This window comes from Chiloscyllium punctatum, chromosome 5, assembly GCF_047496795.1.
Source record: "Chiloscyllium punctatum isolate Juve2018m chromosome 5, sChiPun1.3, whole genome shotgun sequence".
NCBI lineage: Eukaryota > Metazoa > Chordata > Chondrichthyes > Orectolobiformes > Hemiscylliidae > Chiloscyllium > Chiloscyllium punctatum.
In genome coordinates this window covers 27686977-27713499 of record NC_092743.1, presented here as the reverse complement: position 1 = coordinate 27713499, position 26523 = coordinate 27686977, and the positions used below count along the sequence as shown (strand labels likewise).

Here is a 26523-nt window from a genome sequence, read left to right as displayed (position 1 = left end):
CCACCTCAGCCTGAATGGCCTGACCTGTAAAACCAATGAAGTTTGAAATCCATATATGGAGTCATCGAGAAGGAGCATTTTAAAAATTCCTAGTATACAAGATCCTTTACCTAAATATAAATCATAATGAAACAAAATGGCACGGTGGCTCAGTGGTTAACACTGCTGCCTCACAGCACCAGGGACCCAGGTTCAATTCCAGCCTCGGGCAACTGTGTGTGTGGAGTTTGCACATCCTCCCCGTGTCTGTATGGATTTCCTCTGGGTGCTCCGGTTTCCTCCCAAAATCTAAACATGTGCAGGTCAAGTGAATTGGCCATGCAAAATTGGCCATAGTGTTAGGTGCATTAGTCAGAGGTAAGTGGGTCTGGGTGGGTTACTCTTCGGAGAGTCGGTGGGGACTTGTTGGGCCGAAGGGCCTGTTTCCACACGGTAGGGAATCTTTTCTAATAGAAAAAAACTAATACTCAATGACTCAATTGATGTAGTGTTCACTAATATCAGCCAGCCCCGAGATCATGGGCTATGAGACACTGTAATTGTCAACTGAGCTACTGACTAAACATATCAATCAATCTCTGCAGACCAGGTTTTTTTTGAGCTGTCATTATGATTTTCTTGGGATTAATTTTTGACTTGCTTGGGTTATTAATCTCATTAATTCCTTTCTTCGGTGATGGATGGACATTGCGTATTTGTGTTGACATGAGTCAGTATTTGGAGTCACAGAGAAGGAGAATTTTAAAACTTCCTCATATACAAGACAATTTAAAAAGTTGTAATACCTAAATGTAAATCATGATGAAATAAAACTAATCCTAAATAATTCAATTGATGTAGTGTTCACTACATTAATATCAACTACTATTTAATGCACATTCATTCAGAAGAAATTCTTTAAGATCGTAGTTCAAGTTTTCCCCAGTTAGCTGGGTATTTCTTCGTTGAAAAGTTAAAGATTGCACTTCCTCTTTGTCTTGGTGAGTGCAGCTCCAACAACAATTAAGAAGCTTGACACCATCCAGGACAAAGCAGCCTTTTGGTTGGCACAACATCCATAAACATTCACTCTTTCCACCACTGTGCTCTCAGACACAATATATGCAATCAACGAGATGTACTGCAGAAATTCACCAAAGCTCCTCAGACAGCAGTTTCTAAACCAATGACTGCTTCTATCTAGGGGAACAAGGGCAGCAGTTACATCAGAATGTCACCACTTGCAAGCTCCCCCTCAAATCATACAACATCCTTTTTGGAAATATACTGCTGTTGCTTCAGTGTCACTGGGTCAAAATCCTGGAATTCTCTTCCAAACAGGTAAAAACAATGACTGCAGATGCTGGAAACCAGATTCTGGATTAGTGGTGCTGGAAGAGCACAGCAGTTCGGGCAGCTTCCAAGTAACTTCCTGATGAAGGGCTTTTGTTCGAAACGTCGATTTCGAAGCTACTTGGATGCTGCCTGAACTGCTGTGCTCTTCCAGCACCACTAATCCAGAATTCTCTTCCAAACAGCATAGTGGATCGACTTACAAGGATACAGCTCACCACCACTTTCTCAAGGGCAATTAGGGATGGTCAATAAATGCTGGCCAAGCTAGACATGCCCATGTCCTGGGAAGAACTTTATAAAAGTTTCTATCATCCTCTTTGCAGTCCATCATTCGGCTTTTCAACTTCCTCTCCCGATAGCATCTCTTGTCCTTGTTTGCAAATCCCCAATCTCCAATGTAGCCCCTTTTCTCCCACCCCAGCCCAACTCTTACAGCTCTTCCCTCTCCTTTGCAACTTCATGTTTCTTCAAAACCCTGACCTGGCTCCCATGACCTCTCCATGGTTTTGCTTCCCTATCCTTCCACCCAAATCTGCTCCCCCAGCACCGTTTGGGTCTTGCTGCTCCAATCACTTCATGGCCTTACATCCTCATCCCAGCATGACAGCCTTGATCACTATGAACCTCTTTGCTGCAAGCATGAGGGGGAACCAGCCTGTGGCTGGAGGGATGGCTCCTCACCAATTCTGCTAGGTGAAAGTGAGGAGGACTGCAGAGGCTGGAGATTAGAGTCGAGAGTGTATTGCTGGAAAAGCGCAACAGGTCAGGCAGCAACTGAGGAGCAGGAAAGTCTATGTTTCAGGCAAAAGCCCTTCATCAGGAAGCCTTCATCAATTCCATCCATTCTAAGTAGGGGAGGAGGAAAGGACAACTTTTGTCCAATTGTTGTTCCTGTAATTGGACTTTCCTGGGCATTGTGATCTTTGGAAGGCATGATTGTGCTTGTGTGCGTTTTGAGTGTTGCTGTAAACCCAGATTTGAGGCCTGGCAAACATCAGTAGTGGAGAGCTTTGAGAACCAGAGGTCATGTGTTCATCCCAAGGCTGCTGCACTTTGCAGGTGTCTCATCTAAAATCACTAAAATAGATAGAGTCATAGAGATGTACAGCATGGAAACAGACCCTTCGGTCTAACCCATCCATGCCGACCAGATACCCCAACTCAATCTAGTCCCACCTCCCAGCACCCGGCCCATATCCATCCAAACCCTTCCTATTCATATACCCATCCAAATGCCTCTTAAATGTTGCAATTGTACCAGCCTCCACCACTTCCTGTGGCTGCACATTCCATACACTTACCACTTTCTGTGTGCAAACATTGCCCCTTAGGTCTCTTTTATATCTTTCCCCTCTCACCCTAAACCTATACCCTCTAGTTCTGGACTCCCCGACCCCAGGGAAAAGACTTTGCCTACTTACCCTATCCATGCACTTCATAATTTTGTAAACCTAAATAAGGTCACCCCTCAGCCTCCGACATTCCAGGGAAAACAGCCCTGACCTATTCAACCACTCCCTATAGCTCAAATCCTCCAACCCTGCCAACATCCTTGTAAATCTTTTCTGAACCCTTTCAAGTTTCATAACATCTTTCCAATAGGAAGGAGACCAGAATTGCATGCAATATTCCAACAGTGGCCTAACCAATGTCCTGTATAGCCACAACATGACCTCCCAACCCCTGTACTCAATACTCTGACCGATGAAGGAAAGCATTCCAAATGCCTTCTTCACTATCCTATCTACCTGCGACTCCACTTTTCAGAGAGCTATGAACCTGCACTCCAAGATCTCTTTGTTCAGCAACACTCCCTAGGACCTTACCATTAAGGGCATAAGTCCTGCTAAGATTTGCTTTCCCAAAATGCAGCACCTCGCATTTATCTGAATTAAACTCCATCTGCCACACATGATGTAGATTTCTTTACCGTGCAAGTGCCCCACACGAGGTCAGCTCTTTATTAGACAAAGAAGATGTCCAAACAAGTAAGTAAATAAAAAGAAATGCAGAGTGATCAGTTAGGTATCCAGTTTTGGATTGACTTCTTGTCTTTCTCTTAATTATTCATAGAATGATCAAGACATTTTAGACAGTAGAACATTAAGAAAAACTATCTTGTTTGATTTTTATGCCAATAAATTCTCTGTGGCCTTGCTCACCCTATGGTAAACATGACAGCTACAGAAAGGATCAGGATAAAAGGAATATATGCAGACAAAATACCATTCACACATTATAGATAATCCCATTTTGGTTGATGCTTCCGTAAAATACAAGCAAAAATTGCTGATGCCAGAAATCAGAAATACAAACAGAAATGTTAGAAATACTCAACAGATTCGTGGAGATAAAAAAGGATCAGTCAATACTTCAGGTGTATAACATCTATAAAATAAATCAATGATTTACTGCTCCCACTCAGCCCTCTAGTCTTCATTTTGTTTCTTAAGTTGAAATTTTCATTCTATTCCCTTGTTTGCAAAACCATCACCTAAAATCCATAGGTCACATAGAACACTAACACTGGTAATGTTACCAGTGAGATATATTGGCTGCACATGTTCATGGGGATATTCAATAAGTACCAACAGCCGACTTAGGTAACATCTCGATCTGATCCAATTCAGGGTCAGAAAGGAGAGCGGGGTGATGTCGGATTCACAGGACAACCAGGAAAGCCAGGCCTTCCTGGAATAAATGTAAGTACCATGTGATTTTCCTGGAAATTTTATTGTTGGTATTCTTACAAAGGAAATTCTTTCAAATTTCCTTTGTACCAGGGGAATGAGTTTATTGATTCCTTTCTCACAGTTTCTTCATGAAACTTAACAAGACAAGCAGCACATCATTTCTTTCCTTTGATAACTGCATGAGGCAACTTCCTTTACCATTTGATATCCTTGACCTCACAATGTCCTCTAATGTTCAGGTGTACAATTGGTGTACAATTTTCTTTTATTTTCCTGCATTGTTAAGAAATGCTTGGTTTCTTTGTAACCTAAAAATTACTTCTTTCCTCTTAATAGCACTGATCTCCTGAAAGCTCAAGTGCAATCTTTACAACAGTATTCTCAACTCTGGGAACTCTACAGGAACTCTATGTGGTTGATATTTAATTGTCCTTGAAAATGCCTTGTAAGCCATTTAGTTCAGTGAAATATTAGCCTTGTTGATAACATCCAAGTACCATGAAAGGATATACATTTGTCTGTCTTTCTCAAATACGTTTTTCCTTGTTTTCACAAAAATATCTCGATCAATAGTGATTAAAACTGTTGTCTTGTTCTTTTTGGGCTGCAAAGGCTGTATTGCAAACACTCTTCTGCAAAGATTGCCATGCACCTTTCACTATATTCAAACTAAAATTCATTGCAACCTTTTAACCTACTCTTTCCAAAAACATTATGCCTGCCCATCTGTCTCTGTGCCCTCTTTACTAATATTAGCTTTTCAATCCAGTCTTTCTGTAGTCATGTGTAATAGATCTTGAACATTTACCTTCATTTCATTTGTTGTTTCAGGGAATTTAATATTAATGCTTAATAATTTTTCATTGCTGTGTTTTTTTCCCATTAGGGAAGACCAGGACCAATTGGACCAATGGGTCCTGAAGGTCGCGTGGTAAGTGATTTAAAAAAAGACAAGGTCTGCATTTTTTAACGATGTTTCTATTTTTGCTCCTACATAAAATTCAAAGGGAAAGTAATTTTCACTGCATGGTATTCTTTGAATGTTGACTGCAGAATGTGTACTTGGCTGATTTGTGGAATCAACAAGGAGATGTCTACTTTCAAAGATATAGGGGTAGGGTCCATAACAGGTTTGCCCTCATTATATGAGCCAGTGAGAAACATGGTGACTGGGACAACTTAATCATCAACAAAGCTTCACCTTAGCCTGCCAGCAGTTGGAGAATCTCTTCCAATTATGTTGGAGTTGAAAGGGACTGAAAAGGGGCCTGGAATATCAATTGGGCTCATCAGTAAATAGTGTTGTCAAGAGTGGAGGGAAAGACTGGGAATATATTTGACAATCCTCATGCACAGGATTCACTAAGATTCTTCACAGGACTCGCTGCTATTTGACATTCCTTTTCTAGGAATTTTCACATGCTTTCAGGAAGCAAAGCGTGACTGGTTCACAATTACAAACTCTCTGACTTATTGGTTAAAAGCCACAGTAGCTGTTGAGAGAAATAAATTGGCCTTCTTCAGACTCAAGAAAGAACAGCTCCTTCCATTCTGGAGGTCCAGTGGCTCCTCACCAAATCAAAACAAAGCGTTTAGCTACGTGTGTACCAATTGCATATTGTTGGCAGACAGAAAGCATTTGTCACCAAAACTGGCCACAATTCCCCAGACCAATTAGCCACTTGTTGCTGGCTGAATCTTTATAAATTCACATTCCTTGGCTCCAGCTCATCTGTTATTGGACCTCCCCACTGCCTGAACAAACAGCAGTATAAACATTACTTACAATGAGTGTTGGTCACTTGCTTTCCAATAAGCAGTCCTTGCTTTTTAAAGTAGTCCTTTTGCCATTTCACTCTAAAAGGAAAAAAAGGGAAAAATAAGAAGATATGATCTCTACGAGTAGTCCGAATACTAACCCAAGGAAATCTGATTACACGCTCTTACTTCAAGTAAGAAAAATGATAAAAATGATGTGATTGTCAGAACACAATATGACCTTGCCATACACATAGAGATGGGCTGTGACAAAACTTGCTTTAATCCATAGAAGCATCAGCACATCGGCCACAGGCCTGTACCCAGTATCAGGTGGTGAAGTTGGGGGTAACACAGGGAAGATCACAGTGAAGGAGGAGTGATATGAAGACGCCACCAATGGGAGCAATGGGAACTCCAAACTTTACACCTTTTGGAACACTTAGAAGTTAGCATCACACACTCCATCTAAAATATTCAAATAACAAACCCTGTTCGTGATTACACGAGGAATCCTTTGTGCTGTAATGTACTTTCTGGGAATTTTTTAACTCCCAGTATAAATCAGCAGAAACAGCAAAGCGATTATCTTTGGCTCTTCAAGTCTTGGGAAGCAGTTTATGGCTGAAGTGATTTCCTCAGAACTTCCAGGAGCTCTATCTTTGAGACTGGCTACTTAGGAAGTTGCCTCTTCACATACTCTTGTGCCACATTGTGGTGACATTTGCAGCATGCATTGTTTTATAAAAAAACTTACAATCATGTTAATTGACAAATTTGAATGAGAGACTGAATGTGGAGTGGTGGTAGATGTGGGAAGTTATTGAGGGATATTGCCTGGTAGCGTACTTGCCATAATTATTTCTGCCTTCATTCCAAGATATTTCATGAAAAGTAGATTAACAGAATGACATAGAATATTGTGCTTCTTGTGTCAAGGAATGGCAGTGAGAATTGCCTCAAGGAGAGATACAGATGAAAATCTGTGAAATGGAAATCTGAATTGCAACATATTTTTCAAATAAGTGCCTCGCCATAATGTACATTGAATGTTATACTGATGAGGATTAGAAAATCTGGAATTTCCACTGACACAATCTTGTTGTTGATTTGATTCACAGCCATCTGAACTTCAACTTGATATTTGATGCGAAGTGTTACTCTTTAAGAGCATGTGATAAAATATCATTCTGTGCAGAGTTCATCCAGGGAAGTAGTTGGAGTTAGCAGCACTATGAGCTAAGGAGAAAAGAGTTAGACTTCAGTCAAGGTGCCATGTGTCCAGTTGCTCTCCAATTACCATTGCTAGATGGTGTCAGTGAGACCAAACTCTGACTTTACTCTGGGAGAAGATGAAAGTTAAATTTACATTTGCGATTTTAGAGGTGCCATGATCCCCTCACCATTCAGTGCTGGAGCTGCAGGCGTAAATCGGACCACCACCTTCAATTAGGGTAACTGGGTAAAAATAGGATATGGGACTGGGTATTACATATCCCACCTGGCCACTTCTTCAGTGAGAGGGCATGTAAAAAAGGCTTCATCACCACCTTTCAACTCATCCTGCACTGGTGCCACAATATAGAGAGCAGCCCATTCACAAAATGAAATAAATAGTTAAGGATCAATTGATCTCAATAAAATTGACCCCACCTATATCCTGAGGTAAAAACAATAACTGCAGATGCTGGAAACCAAATACTGGATTAGTGGTGCTGGAAGAGCACAGCAGTTCAGGCAGCATCCAAGGAGCAGCGAAATCGACGTTTCGGGCAAAAGCCCGTCATCAGGAATAAAGGCAGTGAGCCTGAAGCATGGAGAGATAAGCTAGAGGAGGGTGGGGGTGGGGAGAGAGTAGCATAGAGTACAATGGGTGAGTGGGGGAGGAGATGAAGGTGATAGGTCAGGGAGGGGAGGGTGGAGTGGATAGGTGGAAAACGAGCTAGGCAGGTCAGACAAGTCCGGACAAGTCAAGGAGACAGTGCTGAACTGGAAGTTTGAAACTAGGATGAGGTGGGGGAAGGGGAAATGAGAAAGCTGTTGAAGTCCACATTGATGCCCTGGGGTTGATGAGGCGTTCTTCCTCCAGGCGTCTGGTGGTGAGGGAGCGGCGGTGAATGAGGCCCAGGACCTCCATGTCCTCGGCAGAGTGAGGGGGAGTTGAAATGTTGGGCCACGGGGCGGTTTGGTTGATTGGTGCGGGTGTCTCGGAGATGTTCCCTAAAGCACTCTGCTAGGAGGCGCCCAGTCTCCCCAATGTAGAGGAGACCACATCGGGAGCAATGGATACAATCCCAACTATATCCTGCCCAGGCCAAAATCTGGCTGGCATGCGTAGTCAGGCAGGAATGTGCAGGCTGTTTTTAAAGTTCTACATTAATAAAGTCAGGAAGGAAGGAAGGAAGTGCCGGGGGCTTATCTCTTTCGGGAGTGTGTATTGTGGATCACCCCATCAAGATGTCATTCCACCCCTACCTTCCACACCACCATCTTACACAGATCTTCCTGGGACTTCCATTCCCATGTGCTAAGGTCCTCTTTTGACCCTATGAGATGTACCTTCTAGGGGCAGCTATAGTCCTGTTCGGGCACCTTCCCCCTGTCATAGCCATAGACATCTAGTGCTGCTGCAAGTGATGGGTTTGCTCACATCATGCAGTTGCCATGGGGCAGCCTTATTTTTGTTTCATCAGCTCACAGTTCACATTTCTTCCTCAGGCACAGTGCAGTCTGTCCCAAACACTTCCCCATAGTTTTCTGCTCATGTGGGGCTGAAATAGAAGAGATTGTGCTGGTGCAGTGAATAATGCTGCTACAATTGATCAATGCTAACAATAATCTTACTTTCAAGCGATCTGAAGGATAAAATCATTCAGATTTAAAATTTGGAACTAAAGAGGTTTAAATGGAATAGTTGAAGAACTGCTCCTGGATGCTGCAGTATCTAAACACATCTAGGATTCCATGCTGATGCCTCAACATCTGTTCCTTCTCCCATTACTGTAATGCTTATTAGCATGTTTTTTAGTCAGGAAATTTCAAGCATCATTTGCTCCAAGGTTTCATCAATGATGTTCCATGCTTTATGTTCTGGTGTAGGTCAGAACTAGTTTTGCTGACTTGGAATCCCATTTCTTTCTTGCTGTCTTTGGAATTCTGTGTGTTAGAACATCAACTCAGAGAGTATGGTGCTGGGAAAGCACAGCAGGCCAGGCAGCATCCGAGGAGCAGGGGAATCAACGTTTCGGGCATAAGCCCTTCTTCAGGAATGAGTTATGCCTGTTGAAGGGCTTCTGCCCAAAATGTTGATTCTCCTGCTCCTCGGATTCTGCCTGGCCTGCTGTGCTTTTCCAGCACCACACTCTCGACTCTGATCTCCAGCATCTGTCGTCCTTACTTTCTCCTAGAGCATCAACTCACCTTGTTTCCTGATGTACAACACAAAAGAGACTTCCTCAAAAGTTTGTGTACTAGTGTTCACTTTACCACACCAAAAATTAGTAAGAAGGTTAGGCACAAAATTAATCAGAAGATAGATGCAAAGAAGTATTATTCAGGCCCAGGTGGTTATTCTGAATCACTCCCTTGGTGTAACAGCCTAACGGATCATTGATAATCTCAACAGGGGAGCAAATGAAAATTCTCCTTTTTCATCTTGCTCAAAGTGGCCAGAAGCTAAGCTAATTAACAATTACAGCAGCATGTTGCTGCATTTGCTCTTTTACCAGATGCTGAGCTGCAGTTTTTTTAATGAGGAAGCTGATGATCTTCAGGCTACTATTAAACTCATGCTGTGAGAGGCACAAATAATTTATTTGCAGGAACCCCAGGAAAATTCTCAGCTCTCATTTTTTGGGAAGCAGCCTACTAATATCAAATTGAGACTGCACGCCAGCCTTCCAAATGTATATTTGCCTGTTATCAATTAAAGTTAGCAAAAAATATGTTCCTGTAAAGTTTTAATGTTCAATAAAGCCCGGAAACTGGAATGATATTTGGACCTAGAAATACCATAGCAATAACTTACACTCACAAAACAGCTTTAATGTGGCTGAACATCTCAAGGCACTTCACATCCTTCAAATATTAAAGACAGTGGGAGATTCTCTGTGCCCCAGGTGTAGACAGAGAGCAGATGGTAAATTTTAATGGGTAGAAAAGCTTGCTCTGGAGGTATGTGATTTCTTGATATGCACACTACGCATGTGCCTGGAAAACCGACACAGAAAATTTACTCAAGTAAATTTTACAAGGGCTTAGAAACATATCGAGGCACAGGAGCATAGAAGCAAAGAACCATACTAATATAAGAAATGCTTACAGCATAGGAAGAGTCACTTTTGGCTGAAAATGAGCAATTCCCAATTTTTAGCTCTTGGTCAGGAGGTTACACATCCAATTTGTTTTTGTTTTCATTGCAATGAGGAACTTTGTCTTAACCACCCTTTCAGTCTAGCTCCAGACTTCTGAAGATTCTCTCTCATGCCTGGGTATGATTCCAAAATTATCAATAGTCTTTCACTACCTTCTTGCTTTTCATGTCTGAGTTTAGGCATCAACTCCAATGGTGAAGGAATAACATCATTGCTGAATAAGACACGGGGGCATGTTTTTAAAGAGAGAGGAGAGAGATTTAAAGAAGACATGAGGGAAAAATTGTTTTGTACACAGAGGGTAGTTTGCACGTGGAATGAACTTCCTGAGGTAGTAGTGGATATGGGTGCAATTACAATGTTTAAAAAGATATTTGGATAAGAATATGAATGGGAAAAGTTTGGAGGGATATGGACCAGGAGCAAGCATGTGGAGCCAGTTAGTTTGGGATTGTTGGACTGAAGGATCTGTTTCTGTGTTGTATGACTCTATAACTCTATAATATTCATGCAATGGATTTTCCAAAAGAAGGTCATTGACTCATAGTTAAGAGCGATAAACATGTCTTTTTTCATTTCTCTTAGCCCTGTAAAACTAAGGTCAATTGTGACACCATTATAGTTGACGTCCACTAATAGCACTCATGAGTAAGACTGGAATTGATATGAACGGGTTGTTTGCAGAATACCACACCAGGTAGCACAATTCTGACTCAGCCATTAATTTATAAACACCACATTGGACCACTCCACTTGAAAATGATCACAATGCTCACAAAGTTTGCTGTGTTGAGAAGGACGTTAAAGTCATACAAAGCATAGAACACCGGTTCTTGAGGGTTTTAACGGGAATGGGAAACTTTGGTTTTCTGGAGAGACTTGAGATACTGGGACTATGTTCAATGATGCAGAAAAGACTGAGAAGGGGCTTAACAGGTACATTATTGGGGACTGAGCAACATGGACTATGGCTCGATTTGGGGCAGAATTGGATAATTAGTACAGCAAGGCTTTTCACAATATTGAGAGCATCCTACTGTATTGTTTATGGTTTTGTCAAGCTTCTCACTAGGCACAGGTAAGTTGCTAATTAAAGGGGAATTTGTTGTTTGTTAAATGTCTTATAAATGCCAGAACTGCCATCATTAATGTTTAGCTTTCTATTTTATCAAATGTGCTGAGAAAACTAAACTTTGAGAAATCTCAAGATGGAAATCAAAGCAGTTATTTGCACTGAATGCTTTAGCCACCTCCACCCATGTCAGGTGGGATAGCCTCTGGTACCAAGGGAACGAGATAGAACATAGAACATAGAACATAGAACATTACAGCGCAGTACAGGCCCTTCGGCCCTCGATGTTGCGCCGATCAAAGCACACCTAACCTACACTAAGCCACTATCCTCCATATACCTATCCAATGCCCGCTTAAATACCCATAAAGAGGGAGAGTCCACTACTGCTACTGGCAGGGCATTCCATGAACTTACGACTCGCTGAGTGAAGAACCTACCCCTAACATCAGTCCTATATCTACCCCCCCTTAATTTAAAGCTATGCCCCCTTGTAATAGCTGACTCCATACGTGGAAAAAGGTTCTCACTGTCAACCCTATCTAACCCCCTAATCATCTTGTACACCTCTATCAAGTCACCCCTAAACCTTCTTTTCTCCAATGAAAACAACCCCAAGTGCCTCAGCCTTTCCTCATAGGATCTTCCTACCATACCAGGCAACATCCTGGTAAACTTCCTCTGCACCCGTTCCAGTGCCTCCACATCCTTCCTATAGTATGGCGACCAAAACTGCACACAATATTCCAGATGCGGCCGCACCAGAGTCTTATACAACTGCAGCATGATGTTCCCCTGTGCTCATGCATATGCAACAGGAGATGTCTCGGGATCAGTCAGTGAAATTTAGGGCCGACCTGCTTCTTCTCTGCTATCTCCAGGCGTGGGTGGAGGCCATAATGAAAGGTCCACCATTCGTCCTGGGGTTCACAGGTGAAATATCTGAGCACAATTTTAAAATGGCAGCTGGAATTTGGGGCATGGAATTCTTTGGTTGGGGAGAAAGAACTTCATACCTTCTTGCCAGTAAAATTTGGCCCTTTAGCCATGCTGTTCCTCAGCACATGTAAATATATTGAATTTTAAAATTGTAGCCGTGCACAAACACAACTCACCCCAAGGAGAAGTATTTCTCATTTCTCAGACTCACCATGCACAATCTCAGAAGAGGAAATTCTCCTCAATATGGCTCATTAGTGTGAAGGTGAGCTGGCACATGTATACAGAATATATATATAGATTTGTTGCAAAGTATTGCAGTGTAAATATAGCACAAGTAAAGAGGCCACTCAGCCAAATGTCATTGCAAGTCTCTTTATCCCATACGAGTTCCCTACATCCCTCTATATCGAACCCCATCAACATAGCATTCTATTGCTTCTTCCCTTCAGTGCTTATCTAGCTTCCCTTTGAATGCCAAATTCCCAACTGACAAAGACCATGTAGGAATGCTCAAAGTGCTCACGTTGAGAAAAAAACATGAAATGCCAAGAATAACACTGATTTCAGCAACTTTATAACACTAATGTAGGAAAGGGTTAAACTTTTTCTTGAGGAATAGTGGATGTCATTCTAGAAGCAGTTTTGCAAGCCTTCAAGTGGTGAGGATCTTTTTATTATCCCTAATGTTTTCTTCAGGCTGTTTAATTCCTCCTTCAAAACTTTTTCTAGTATTGATCTTCACTGATCAGGGGAGCTATGAGAGAAGAACCTGAGATAATTCACCCTCTGATATTCTCCATTCCTGCCCATATGAAACATGCCTCTTCACAGCAGAATTGCTAGGAATAGGAAAGGAGTAGGAGGGAAAATAAGAATCACGGCTAAATTCAACCAGTAATTGGTATCATACACTTCAATGACAAGACTGCAATACCCAAAATTTGGAAACTGAGCCGCTGACTGCTCTTCTTTTTCTCATGTAATGTCATTTTAGAAAACTGAGAGGAGATCAAAGTTATCAAAGTGAGATTTATTTTAATTGGAAAAAAGTGTCAGCAAGAGAACTTCTAAATAACCTGTAAAAGATATATTTATTTCAATGTAATGAGTTCTCCTTTCACTTATTCAAAAATTAATGTCGCTCCTTTCTTTACTTCATTGTACTATATCAAGGGAAATTGTTTGACAGATTGACCTTTACAATAGTTTGTAAAGCTTCAAATTCAATCTTGGCCTCTAAGAAGAAAATTATGAATCATTGTTAAGGTGACTGGTAAAGATTATAACAAAAAGCTCCCATGAGCAATAGCTGCTAATTGACAGCATAAGGCAATACATCCTGCTGCAACTAAAAACATGTGTAACACTGAAGTATGCCAGTAAGCTATGTTCGGCTCTGACTGACATTTAGAATTAAATAAATAAATAAAAATCGAAAGAACTGCGGATGCTGGAAATCAGAAACAAAAACAAATTGCTGGAAAATCTTTACCAGAACAAGTGTCCATTCTGTTGATAGCCTGGAGTTGATTGTGGGTTCACGTTTGATTGGACTCCTTAACTTTATACTTATTTTTGTCAAGTTCTGGAGAAGAGAGGGTCACATTCTCCCTGGGAAATGTTGAATTTTTTACGTTAAGAACATTTTGATTTTTATTGAACACTCTTTCCTTGTATTAGGTAGAAATTATGATTCTCAACTTATTCAACATCACTTCAGTTTATAGGGACTCCCCAATATACTTTCTGCTCATATGGCCTCCAAAATACTTCCTCCAGCATCTCTGTTGTTCTCTTCACCCCATTTTAGCCTTCAAGTTATGTTCTTACTTTCCAAGCTCTTCCAGTTCACAACACACACCCAAGATTTCCACTTGCCCATTCCTCACGAGTGCAGGTTTCAGATGTCCCCCTCTTAGATTACCACAAATTTATAGAAATATGAATGAGAAGCAGGAATAGGCCATTTGGTTTCCTCAGGTCTGCTCCACCATTAACACTTAACATTCCCACCAACTTCACTTTTTACCCTTATGCTTATCGAGAATCTATTTACTCTGTCTTAAAAATATTCAGGAACTCTGCTTCCACCACATTTGAGGCAGACCTTTCCATAGTTCTTTCACTGATGTTAGCCTGAGGTGTACTTTCTACTACAACTCTCAAAAGTGCCATTCTCCAATTTCCTTTCTTTCCCTTGCTATACTCTTCAGCATCACTCAACCTTCACTTTCACCCCTCCCACCAATGCATGTCTTTGCATGCTCATCTCTATTGAGAGGTGTTGAGTTAGCTCAGCTGGTTGGATGGCTGATCTGTGATGCAGTATGTGTTCAATTCTCCCACTGGCTGAGGTTTCTATGAAGGATTCTCCTTCTCAACCTCTCTCCTCACCTGAGGTGTGGTGACCCTCAGGTTAAGTTACCACCAGTCAACTCTCTGGCTAATGAGAGAGCAGCCTTATGATATAGTGAGACTATAGTTACTTTACTTGCTTTACTTTACCTGCCTGGCAATACTATCTTCACACCTTACCATTTCACTCCATAGCATATGTTTACAAGTATCTGGACCTCTATCCTACTGCTCTGATTTTAAAATATATTGCACATTGAAAATGGAGAAATCTAAACTCATGAGAGTTTGGAGCAAACAAACAAGAATCCTGGTGTAGAACAAGAATCCTGGAACAATTTGTGACGAGATTGGGTGAAGCTTTTACTTTTGATTACAAATACTGTTTTTCCAACACAGTTTAAATACAGAGATCCTGCCACATTACATTGCCACAGTGAAAGACTTCTAGGAAAGAAGAAATAAATCATATGAGGTTGCTCTTTCAATAATAACAGTGGCAGTAACATTAGAGTGAGTTGCTTGTTCTATCTCAGCCAGAGGAAATATAAGAGGCAAGATTTGATTTATTGGATAAATCTATGATTTCTGTAAGTGATATCAGTCATGTATAATATGTTAATTTTCTAATAATCTGTTTTCTTTTAAGGGCCCTCCTGGCATGCCTGGTCCAGAAGGTCCACCAGTAAGTATTAACCTTTGTAATTATATTTCAGATTTAAAGTTTTTGCATTTGCTTTTCCTTTATGCAGCTGGGTGCCTAAGTGTGATAATTTAACTGAAGGCTTATTAACAGTAATTGGCACGAGTAATTCTAAAACACAAATAAAAACTATGTAATTTTTAATTCTGTCAAACTACTTTTAAAGATGTTGCTACCCAGGCAATGTTTATGATCTATTGAACTTAAAGTGATGAAGCGATGGTTTTGCTGCAGGAATTGATTTCCAGTGTACAGTTTAGCTTCTGGTTAATGGTAACCCCAAGAATGTTGATGTGGGGATTCAGTTAAATTTCAAGAGATGATGGTTAGATTCTATCTTGTTGGAGATTGCCATTGCCTGGTATTTTGTAGTGTGAATGTTACTGGCTTGTCTTGCTTGCCAGAAACAGCACAAAAAGAAGAAAAAGGCATGTATGATATGACTACTTTCATGGCATGAGCTCCATCTACATACACAAGCCTATGATTGTTAAACAGCAACATCAGAAAAAGTGAGAGGAAGCAACAATAATTTAAAAAGCAAGCATTATGCCACAATGTAAATTTTTATACTGGCATTTTAAAGACTATAATTAAGATTGAAGTCAAACAGAATTTCTTAGAGTTTCAACTGTTTCAACTAAACAACAACTTTATTCCCTGAGTAAATAAACAGTTGATAAAGGCAATTGTCCTAACTCTTAAATGTTCTGGAAAAGAAGGATCAAGAATAATCAATTTCTCCAGAAGTTCTAATGATGACCACAAGAGGTCCTGCCATAATTTCCGGGAGATTTAGAAGATCAAGTCAACTGTAGCCCAATGAATCAATTAAGTCATTGGCAGACATTGACACTAAAGTACAGAATGCAATTTCACCAAGTGAGCCTAACTGAAATACTTATGGAACTTGTTGTTAAACTGCACCCATTCAGTCCCTCAGCAAAGCACAGGTAGAAAAATCTAAAGAATATATTATTGATAGATAACTAGATAATGGACACAAGTTCAAAACAATTGTAGCTGGGCTGGAACATCTTCAGATGCTTGACTTTCCAACAAATATTCAAACCATCATCTAATTCAGTGAAATATCTAACTCCTGTATGGGATGTGGCTTGCCTCATTCACCAATTGATTGTCTATCTTTTTGTGATAAATCTAAGCTATGTTCTACAAAATGACATTATGCTAAAATGTGCAACAAATCTAATTGCCCAGGGAAAGCTGAAAGTGTAACACAAGCTTCACAGTTGCACGTGAAGAAAAATCAATCAAGCACCAATGTTAAGAGTGTCTTAAAACTTCCATCCATGGTGTGCAAACATTGCAATGAGGTTCAAGAGATGTTTGCGACATCACAGCTACAGTACCCAAGCAGAAAGTATGTGTCGTTAATATGGTACACAGCATGTATGCTATCAGACAAGCTGAAACATTACCTCCATCCAAATGGTGTACCCCAAATAGAATTTAGCTCCTCCTTATGGATACCAGAAATATTTTACTCTGTGAATACAGCAGGACCTTCGATTATTGGTATAATGTACAAATTGACATATTGTTACAATCTACAAAGGAACAAGCCAATCAGTTACAGCACGAAAGATTCCAGACTGCAACATCGTGTTGATTAATCAACCACAGCAACTAAGAGAACCCTTGCCTTCCATGTGAGATTGTTTGTGACACCTGGTGCAAATTCGCCACTGATATTTTCCATGTTCAACAACATGGTTGCATTTTGTTGACTCACTACTTCATCAAGTGGTTTCTCTTTATGTTACAAATCCAAGATTCCACTCGTGCAATGAGTGTTGACTGCCATAATTATTTTGTTCTGTGTGGCTCAATAAATTGCCTGGTCTACAATACTGTAGTGACCCTTTCAACTACGGTATATACTTGTTGTTGTGGTTCTGTTCGCCGAGCTGGGAATTTGTCTTGCAAACGTTTCGTCCCCTGTCTAGGTGACATCCTCAGTGCTTGGGAGCCTCCTGTGAAGCGCTTCTGTGCTGTTTCTTCCGGCATTTATAGTGCCACTATAAATGCCGGAGGAAACAGCACAGAAGCGCTTCAGGAGGCTCCCAAGCACTGAGGATGTCACCTAGACAGGGGACGAAACGTTTGCAAGACAAATTCCCAGCTCGGCGAACAGGACCACAACAACGAGCACCCGAGCTACAAATCTTCTCCCAAACTTTGGTATATACTTGTGTAAAGGTCAAGTTTTGAAGACTGTTTTCTTAAATTGAAATTAAGAAATTGACTTATACATGAGGTATTGTTTTTGAAGAGATGAAATTCATGCTTGGCATGAGTCAAAAAATGGGCAAACAAGAGCCAGATCTCTATATAAAATAATAAACAACAAAAGGAAGAAGAATTATAGCCATTATTGAATATTTATCTACAAAATAACTGTCTCCATTCTGCTTGCTACGGTAAAACAGTACTATCATACCGTATTCCAGTTACCAGTACCGTAAATTGCATGTAGGTCTACACAGCTGATCAAACGTTAATAGGCATACCAGCAGGTGGTCAGGCTATCTACAGGGGGTATTTGTGCAATACACAATTCATGAAATAAAAACAGAGGAGCAGTAAAAACAAAAAAAAGACAGATAGTATTTTGTTAAGAAAAGACTGCATAAAACTGTTAATAATATACAATAAACACTTCACATCAAAAAACTGATATTCACAGCAAAAGACTCTTCTCACCGTGTATCACAAATATTATGGGATAGTCCGGAAGAGACCCCTGAAAAACTAGGGTTGACGTCTACACAAGGTATATGAAAAATACCAGACTTTTTTGGCTGAAAATAAGGGGTTGATTTATATATATATACATGAGCATATACAGTATGTATAGAAATGGTGTGTTCACCATATCATCTCATTATCTCAATATGCTCAGTCAGACAGTTCACAAAAAATACTGTTCACACTGAAAAATCATGATAGTCAAGTATAATGGTACCTGCCAAGATTTTTGAATCGCTATTCTCAATCTGTGCTCTATTCCAAAAAAAATTACTTACATGCATTCTCATGACTGGAAGAGAGATCCATATGGTTCTTCCATCCAGAATCTAACCACCCAATCACATGTTCATGACATATTGTTGGAAAGAAGGGAAATGATTAAATGGCAGAGAAGAGGAGACTTGATAGGCTGAATGGTCTAATTTCTGTACCTATGTCTTATGGTCTTATGTGTCTTATGAAATAATGATACAGAATCTTGATCAATGAGAATGTAAACAATCATTGTAACTTTATTTAAATTGTTTACCAATATGGGCATAACTGGCTAAGTCAGCTCATTCCTTTATTGAATTCAAATTTTTCCCATCTGCCATGCTAGGATTTGAACCCATGTTCCTTGATCAGTAGTTTGAGATTCTCGATTACTATTCAAGTGACATTACCACTACACCTCCCCAAACTTGAACCAGAACAAAGCATAAAAGATTGAGATTTTCATACAAACTCATAGGTTCATAAAAGGTGCTATGTAATTGTACGGCCTAGTTCATATGTTGTTGTAATGAGCAATGATCAATTCTGACAAAGAAATAAGCAAGATGTGCAACTGCATTTGGTCAACTGCCTTTTACATAGAATGACAGCTCAAAAACTGAAGATAACACGCCAAACAATGATCAGGTATCTATGACAAATGATACACATTAATTTGTGATGACAGACAGCACACCACAGAGGGAAGTTCTTATACCTGTATGAAGCTAGATCTGGTTGTATTAGATGCTCACCAAAGTGTTTTCCAGACATACAAAAGAAATCTATCTATACACATTATTGTGCATGTTATTGGAAAACAGTTCTCATTCTTTAAGTGCAAAAAGGGAGATGTATTATTGCATCGTTTCTAGACCAGAGAAACAGAATCTGCTTGCCTTACAGTTATAAACCTTCATGGCATGTTTTACCTGATATGAATTACCAAAGAATCAGTTTAATGCATTTGTAATAAGATATAGTAACAATCAATAAACCTAGCATCTAGACTATGTCTGAACTATTATTATGTACATTTTTAATGTTATTAATACATTTTAGGACATCTGTCTCAACAGGAACCTGATTTTTATGATATATGTTACAAGAGCTAACAATGTCGTTTTACCCCAAAAAAACTTCAATTTATTATTATTTCTTGTCTGGACATAATCATCTGGCTGCATCTGAAAAAGTAAATTGACATGGCATTATTTTAGCACTCTGCATCCCTGATACGATACAATTTCAAATATTTCTGATAATCCAATTGAAATTATTTGTTTAAAAAAAAGTCTCGATGAAGGGTCCTGACCCAAAACATCAACTTTCCTGCTTCTCTGATGCTGTCTGACCTGCTGTGCTTTTCCAGCTCCATATTGTATCTACTCTTAATAAAGCCTTTTCTTTCTATTTTCAACAGGGACCTGCAAAAATTGGAATTCCGGTAAGGCTTTTGTGTGGGATTAATTGTAATTCTTGATATGGTTTGTACAGAGAATAAGGAATGATCCCAAATAACTAACAACATTGGGAAAATGAAGCTTCAGTATTGTACCTACTAATATTTTCCTTTGATGACAGGAAAATGGGATTATAGAACATTCCTGATATTATTGAAGAATGCTATGTAGGCCACATAGGTAGTGACTCGAGATACTTTATGCCTGTAGAACCAAGGCCCAGAGTTGGTCTTGTTCATTTTATTTTTGTTCTGGGTGGACTAGCAATGAATGAAGTTGAACTCTTCTCACTGGTATTTAAGAACTGTGTGAACAAAATGATAGGAGGACCATTTTAACTTGATTTTGAAGGTTGGTTGACACTGTGGATGATTTTACTGTCCTCTATCTTTAGGTGAGGTGCACATTTTAGCAATTCTTAGCCCCGAGTGCTGGGAATGCTCCATAATTATGTCAAATTAAGACTGATATCAATGCATTTTCTGAATTCAAGACTTTTGAGGGAAACAATGGATTGAATGGGAAAGTAGAGTTTTGGATGGGAGATCAGTCATGAAGGACTGTGTGTACTGGGTAGAATTTGCAATTTTCTATAGTTCCTATTTCTTCCAGTTTTACGCTCAGGAAATAGGTGATCAAATTGAAGCCACTTGTTTCCTGGTTTGGTTAAAATTATCTGCACAATATCTGTATATGTACAATGGTAGTTTGGGTTTCAGGTTAAACCAAATAATTCAGTTTATGTGAGCAGGTAAGCTGTATTTAATCTTGATGTTAACATTCTGAGGATAAGAGGTGGATTGTATTCTATGAGATAGTGTCACTTGTAGCTATTACCTTCAAATGCAGTTTCAAACTACATGGGAGGTAAATTAATTACATCTAATTTCCACTTGTTTGGCCTAGTGATTTCCTGACAGAAATATGTAAGAGTATGGAAACTATGTAGAATTTAATACCTTCCCTGGGACACATTTTGAGATGGGGTGCATTTAATTAGATGGGGCAATACCAGATAAGCATTCCTGTTTCTTCTCCAATTAAGTTCAAGACAGGTAGACTTGCTTACCCCATGACCAAACTTAAGGCTAATCCTCCCTATTTAAGGGTCTCATTCCGCCATGGTCGATGCAATCGACCTGGCAAGTACATTATTATCAGGCCCTCTGTCTGGCATCAAGAGGGACTTGATATTAGGAAGGGGAGTGTGCCCACTGAAAGTCATCCTCTGCTTTTGCCTCTGACAATCTCCCCCCTTCTACCTTCTCCTGTAACCTCTTTACACTGAGGCTCATTCACCTGGTCCCCTCTTTGCTCCCAGCCTCTTGTGGTACTTGATTGGCAGCTGGCACTGCCCATCAGGTTTCAGGGCCTGCAAGGAAGAGCTGCCAGTCACTGTTCATCCAGCAGCTGGCAATTTGGGTGCTTGATCCTATTGCTGGCCAGTTATGGCTTGCAATTAAGGTGGTGGGCCTTCCCTAAATGAGGCACTGAAGGCCTCTCACAGGCTGTCCACCTGGCGAGTGACAGACCCCAACTTATCTATTTTGGAATCAGGAAAATATTGTCAACTGATCAGTACTGTTCGCTCTTTTTGGAAAGTAACACCTCGTTGATCTGAAAGGAACATTAAATGTGTCTGATTGACTCCAATGTCTTTGTTTTTCAGGGACCACCTGGTGAGATTGGACTGACTGGAGAGCCTGGCCTTCCAGGAAAGCCTGTAAGCTGATCATTTTGATGAATTCATAATTAATAGAGTCACAGAGATGTACAGCACAGAAACAGACCCTTCGGTCCAACTCATCTATGCCGACCAGGTATCCTAACCTAATCTAGTCCCATTTGCCAGCACTTGGCCCATATCCCTCTAAATCCTTCCTATTCATATACCCATCAAAATGCATTTAAAATGCTGTAATTGTACCAGCCCCCACCATTTCCTCTGGCAGCTCATTTCATACTCATACCACCCTCTGTGTGAAAAGGTTGTCTCTTAAGTCCCTTTTATATCTTTCCCCTCTCACCTGAAACCTATGCCCTCTAGTTCTGGACTCCCCCACCCCAGGAAAATACCTTGTCTATTTATCCTATCCATGCCCCTCATGATTTTATTAACCTCTGTAAGGTCACCTCTCAGCCTCTGACGCTCCAGGTAAAACAGCCCCAGCCTATTCAGTCTCTCCCTGTAGCTCAAATCCTCCAACCCTGGCAACATCACCCAAGCAAATCTTTTCTGAACCCTTTCAACTAATGTTTGTATATTTACATTATTTATGGATGTTAGACACCAGACCAACTACACTTCAGAACTATTTCATTGGGTGTCGAACTCTATGTGAGACATCCTGAGGTCATAAAAGTGACTTTATAATTGTAACACTTTGCCTTTCCCTTTTTTTAATATATTAAGTCATCAGCTGGATTTTATTATGGATTTTTTTTTCACATTCGCATTCCTTGCACTCTCTAGATTGACCTTTGTTGATCATCTATTAAGTACCACTCAAGAGGAGCTACACATCAGTCAATGCAATTTGGACAGCAGCCATATGGCATTGACATTTACCAGAATGCAGTTGCTTGAACACATCCAGTACTGCTAAACTCTAGAAGGAATATTTTCCCATTGATTGTGAGGTTAAAAAATCAGAGCTGTTATTTTTCTTTTCAATGTCAGGGTGACCCTGGACCAAAAGGAGCATCAGGCACACCTGGACCTCCAGGTCCACAGGTAAGTTCAGTATTATCGTTTTCTTGTTTATTTCTTTTGGTATTTCTATTGCTAGGTTACCTGGGACATATCTATTGATGAATATGTGGTAGTTCCATTTCACTCAATTACAAAACTTCTGTGGGGCGGAAGGAAATCATTCAGTTCATTATGAAATATCAACTCTTGGAATGAGCATTGTGATTTGGTGCCATTCTGTTCCTTTTCCAACTCACCCCTCACAGTATTTCTATTCAAATAAAACAACTAAGACCCTGTTGAAAGTCTTGAAGGAATCCGCCTCTAACCCCACTTTCAGACAGTGCACTCCAAACCTTAACTACTGACTCTATGAAAATATCTTTTCTCTCAGTGCAGTTGTTACTTTTGCAAATTTACTTTGAATTTAAATTTGTGTCCTTAGTTCTCAACTGTTTTACAAAATGGGAACAGTTTCTCTGAATTTTTTTCTGTCCAGATCCCTCACGATTTTGAAATCTTCTGTCAAATTTCTTCTTAACCTTCTCTTTTCTCGGAAGAAAAATCTCTGTCTCCAATCCCGTTCATAATGGAAGTGTCTTGTCCCTGGAAACCTCCTGAAAATTTTTGAAAACCTCTTCACTTCTGCACTGTCCGCAGTGTGTTCACATATATTCTGACGTTTTGCACACAGAACTGTACATAAGTCTGACAAGAGTGTTATGCAAGTATAGCATGACCCCTTTGCTCCTATTAATAAAGGAGAATATATCCTTTATTTCCCTGTCCCACCATCTTTTATGTCTTATGTACATGTACACCCAGGTCTCTCTGATCCTGCACAGCCTTTAAAGTAGTACCCTTTATCTTGTGCTTTGTTCTATGTACGAAAATGTATCACCTCAAATGCCTTCACTGTGAACTTCATTTGCTACCTAGCTAGCTATTCAATCAATTTGTCAATATCCTTTTGAAGTTCTCCACTACCCTCACAGTTTACAGTAATTCCAAATTTTGTATTCCTCTGCAAACGTTGACATTGTCTCTCGCACACCATCATATTTACATATATCAGGAAATGCAAACATCTCAATATCGACCTCTGAGGAAATCCACTACAAATATTCCTCCAGCTTGAAAGATATCCTTTAACCATTTTTCTCTCTTTTTTTCTGATCATTCAGCTAATTTTGGATCTATGATGATACTGTCCTTTGTGTTAGTCTTATTTGTGGAAATCCAGCTATACCACATCTGCAGCCTTACCCTCATCAACCCTTTCTGTTACCTCTTCAAAAAACTATAGCAAAGTAACTAACCATGACTTGCTCTTAAGAAATCCACATCACCCTCCCCTTGATTCACCCACCATTTGTCCATGTTATTCTTAAATCTATCCTAAATAATTGTTGCTGTAAATGTCTATAAAATTGAAGTTAAATTGACTGATCTGTAAAATCTGATCTTATACTTATTAGAAATTTTCAACAATGGTGTAATGTTTGCACTCTACAGTATTCTGGCACCATTTCTGAGTTTAATGATGACAGAAAATTAATTGCAGTGCTTACACAATTTCCTCTTTGATTCTCATTTGCTTCATCATCCGTGGGTGCATCATATCGTGTCTCAGTGATTGCTTTATGTACTGACAGGTTAACTAATCACTCCTCCTCGTCAATTTTCAATTCTATTAGTGAATAAATATCATCCTTTGTCATCATGGATAACATCTGCTTCCCTGATAAAGACTACTAATTTAATATCGAAGTCATGCCCCTTGCTTCCATGTTCACATCAAATTCCCAGGAACTCTCTCCTGCAGCCAGCAGCAAGGACTGCAGCAGTTCATGAAGGCAATCCACCTTCTTCAGGACAATTAGAGATGGGCAATAGAAGAAAACAAAGAACTGCAAATGCTGGAAATCATTAACAAAAACAGAAATTGTTGGGAAAACTCAGCAGGTCTGGCAGTATCTATGGAGAGAAAACAGAGTTAAGCGTTGGGACAGATGATGCTTCTTCAGAACAGATTGTTGACTCAGCCAGTAATAGAACATAGAACATTACAGTGCAGTACAGGCCCTTCAGCCTTCGATGTTGCACCGACCTGTGAAACTAATCTGAAACCCATCTAACCTACACTATTCCATTCTTGTCCGTATGCCTAATCCAATGATCATTTAAATGCCCTTAAAGTTGGCGAGCCTATTACTGTTACAGGCAGTGTGGACCATGCCCCTCCTACTCTCTGAGTAAAGAAACCTCTGACATCTGTCCTATATCTATCACCCCTCAAATGAAAGCTATGTCCCCTCATGCTAGCCATCACCATTTGAGGAAAAAGGCTCTTACTGTCCAACCTACCTAACCCTCTGATTATCTTATACATCTCAATTAAGTCACCTCTCAACCTTCGTCTCGCTAATGAAAACAGCCTCAAGTCCTTCAGCCTTTCCTCGTAAGACCTTCCATCCAAACCAGGCACCATCCTAGTAAATCTCCTCTAAACCTTTTCCAAAGCTTCCACATCCTTCCTATGATGCAGTGACCAGAACTCTTCGCAATACTCCAAGTGCGACCGCACCAGAGTTTTGTACAGCTGCAGCATGAGCTTATGGTTTTGAAACTCAATCCATCTACCAATAAAAGCTAACGCACCATATGCCTTCTTAACAACCCTATCAACCTGGATGGCAACTTGCAAGGATCTATGTACCTGGACACCAAGATCTCTCTGCTCATGTACACTACTAAGAATCTTACCATTAGCCCAGTACTCTGCATTCCTCTAAACCCTTCCAAGTGCTCACATCTTGTGAACAACAATGAGTAAATCCCCATTCTTGACCCTGATTGGGACCTGTTCTCAAACTTTTAATATGTATGCACCTGTGAAAGACTTTGGGATTCTCTTTTATGTTAGCTGCCTGTCTCTTTGCATGATTTCCCTTTGCTTTTCTTAAGCTGTGTTTTCACCTTTCTTCTGAGCCTTTTGTTTTCTGTTTGTTTCTCAATTTAGAAGGCCTTGAAATGGAAATCTAATTTTCTCAGTGACTGAAACACATATACAGTACTTAGCACTTTTGTGTGAATGGGATCCCAGTTGCACTGCTCCCAAAATTAAATAACTTCTTCAATTCCCCATCTCTCATGTCATTTCACTGCTGTCTCATTGCTTTCATAAAACCCAATTGAGTAAGATGTAAAACACTCGCGGATCCAATTCGCAATGGAAATAAAATTGCAGAAAGTAGTTCTGTTTTTACCTTTTAAAAGAATTTATCATGCAAGTTGCTAAATGCTGTTTGTTTCCTTTGCTAAAGGGCCCACCTGGTATACCAGGGACAGATGGAAGTGGAGATGTTGTGGTAAGTGTGCAGCATATTCAAATACAGCAATCTATGCAAATAACTTTCAATGTGCCAGTTACCTTGAGCCTTCAGGGATCCAAATCCAATATTGGTTTCCATTCTTATTCATGAGCATCTACTCAATTCAGGCCCTCATTTTGAGTCATTTTGAACCTACATCAAGTTCTCTCCTTCCAGTTCTGTACGCTAGATTCTTTCCTCCTGACAATAATTTCTCTTTATTTCCCAAATCTTATGGTTGCGTACGCATCACATTACCTCTACATGAATACAAATGTGCATTTATAATATCTGAGTTTGGTGATCTTCCCCACGATGATGAATTTTCACATGTAAAGCCTGGCCAAAGAGAAGTTTGAAACCAAATGAAGGAATGAAAGATGGCAAATCAGGGACCATTTGGAGGAGCAAAACTGGTCAACATTCCTGGGAAGATCATTCAAGATAGAGATGGTCAAGATAGAGGTGACTTTTAAAATGAAAATGGCCAAAGTAAATCAGTAGATGCCAGTGTTGCATTGTCTCACAGCTGATATGTGATATACCTTCAAGAGACATTCTCATCACCATATCACAGCATGGTATAAAACTTGCAGTTTGCATTTTACTGAGCTCTGTTCATACTGAATATGACATTCTGAGAGGAGCGTGCTACAATAAGTCAAATAGTTTCTCTTGAGCCTTGATACATTCATGCCTGTGATTGTTGTGTACTTCTGTAGGTGCCAGCCTC

The 26523-nt window shown here is 40.0% G+C and overlaps 1 protein-coding gene across 4 annotated transcripts in view; it reads left to right on the top strand.

The window, feature by feature from the left end:
• The window catches only part of LOC140476952 (uncharacterized), a 121326-nt gene that overhangs the window by 30824 nt on the left and 63979 nt on the right, over positions 1-26523 (top strand). For all 4 annotated transcript variants that reach the window (XM_072569974.1, XM_072569973.1, XM_072569972.1 and 1 more), the window contains 7 exons: positions 3966-4037; positions 4915-4959; positions 15178-15213; positions 19685-19708; positions 21394-21447; positions 22405-22458; positions 25743-25787. In XM_072569974.1, the coding sequence (XP_072426075.1) occupies positions 3966-4037; positions 4915-4959; positions 15178-15213; positions 19685-19708; positions 21394-21447; positions 22405-22458; positions 25743-25787 (330 nt within the window). The remainder of the gene's footprint in view (positions 1-3965; positions 4038-4914; positions 4960-15177; positions 15214-19684; positions 19709-21393; positions 21448-22404; positions 22459-25742; positions 25788-26523) is intronic.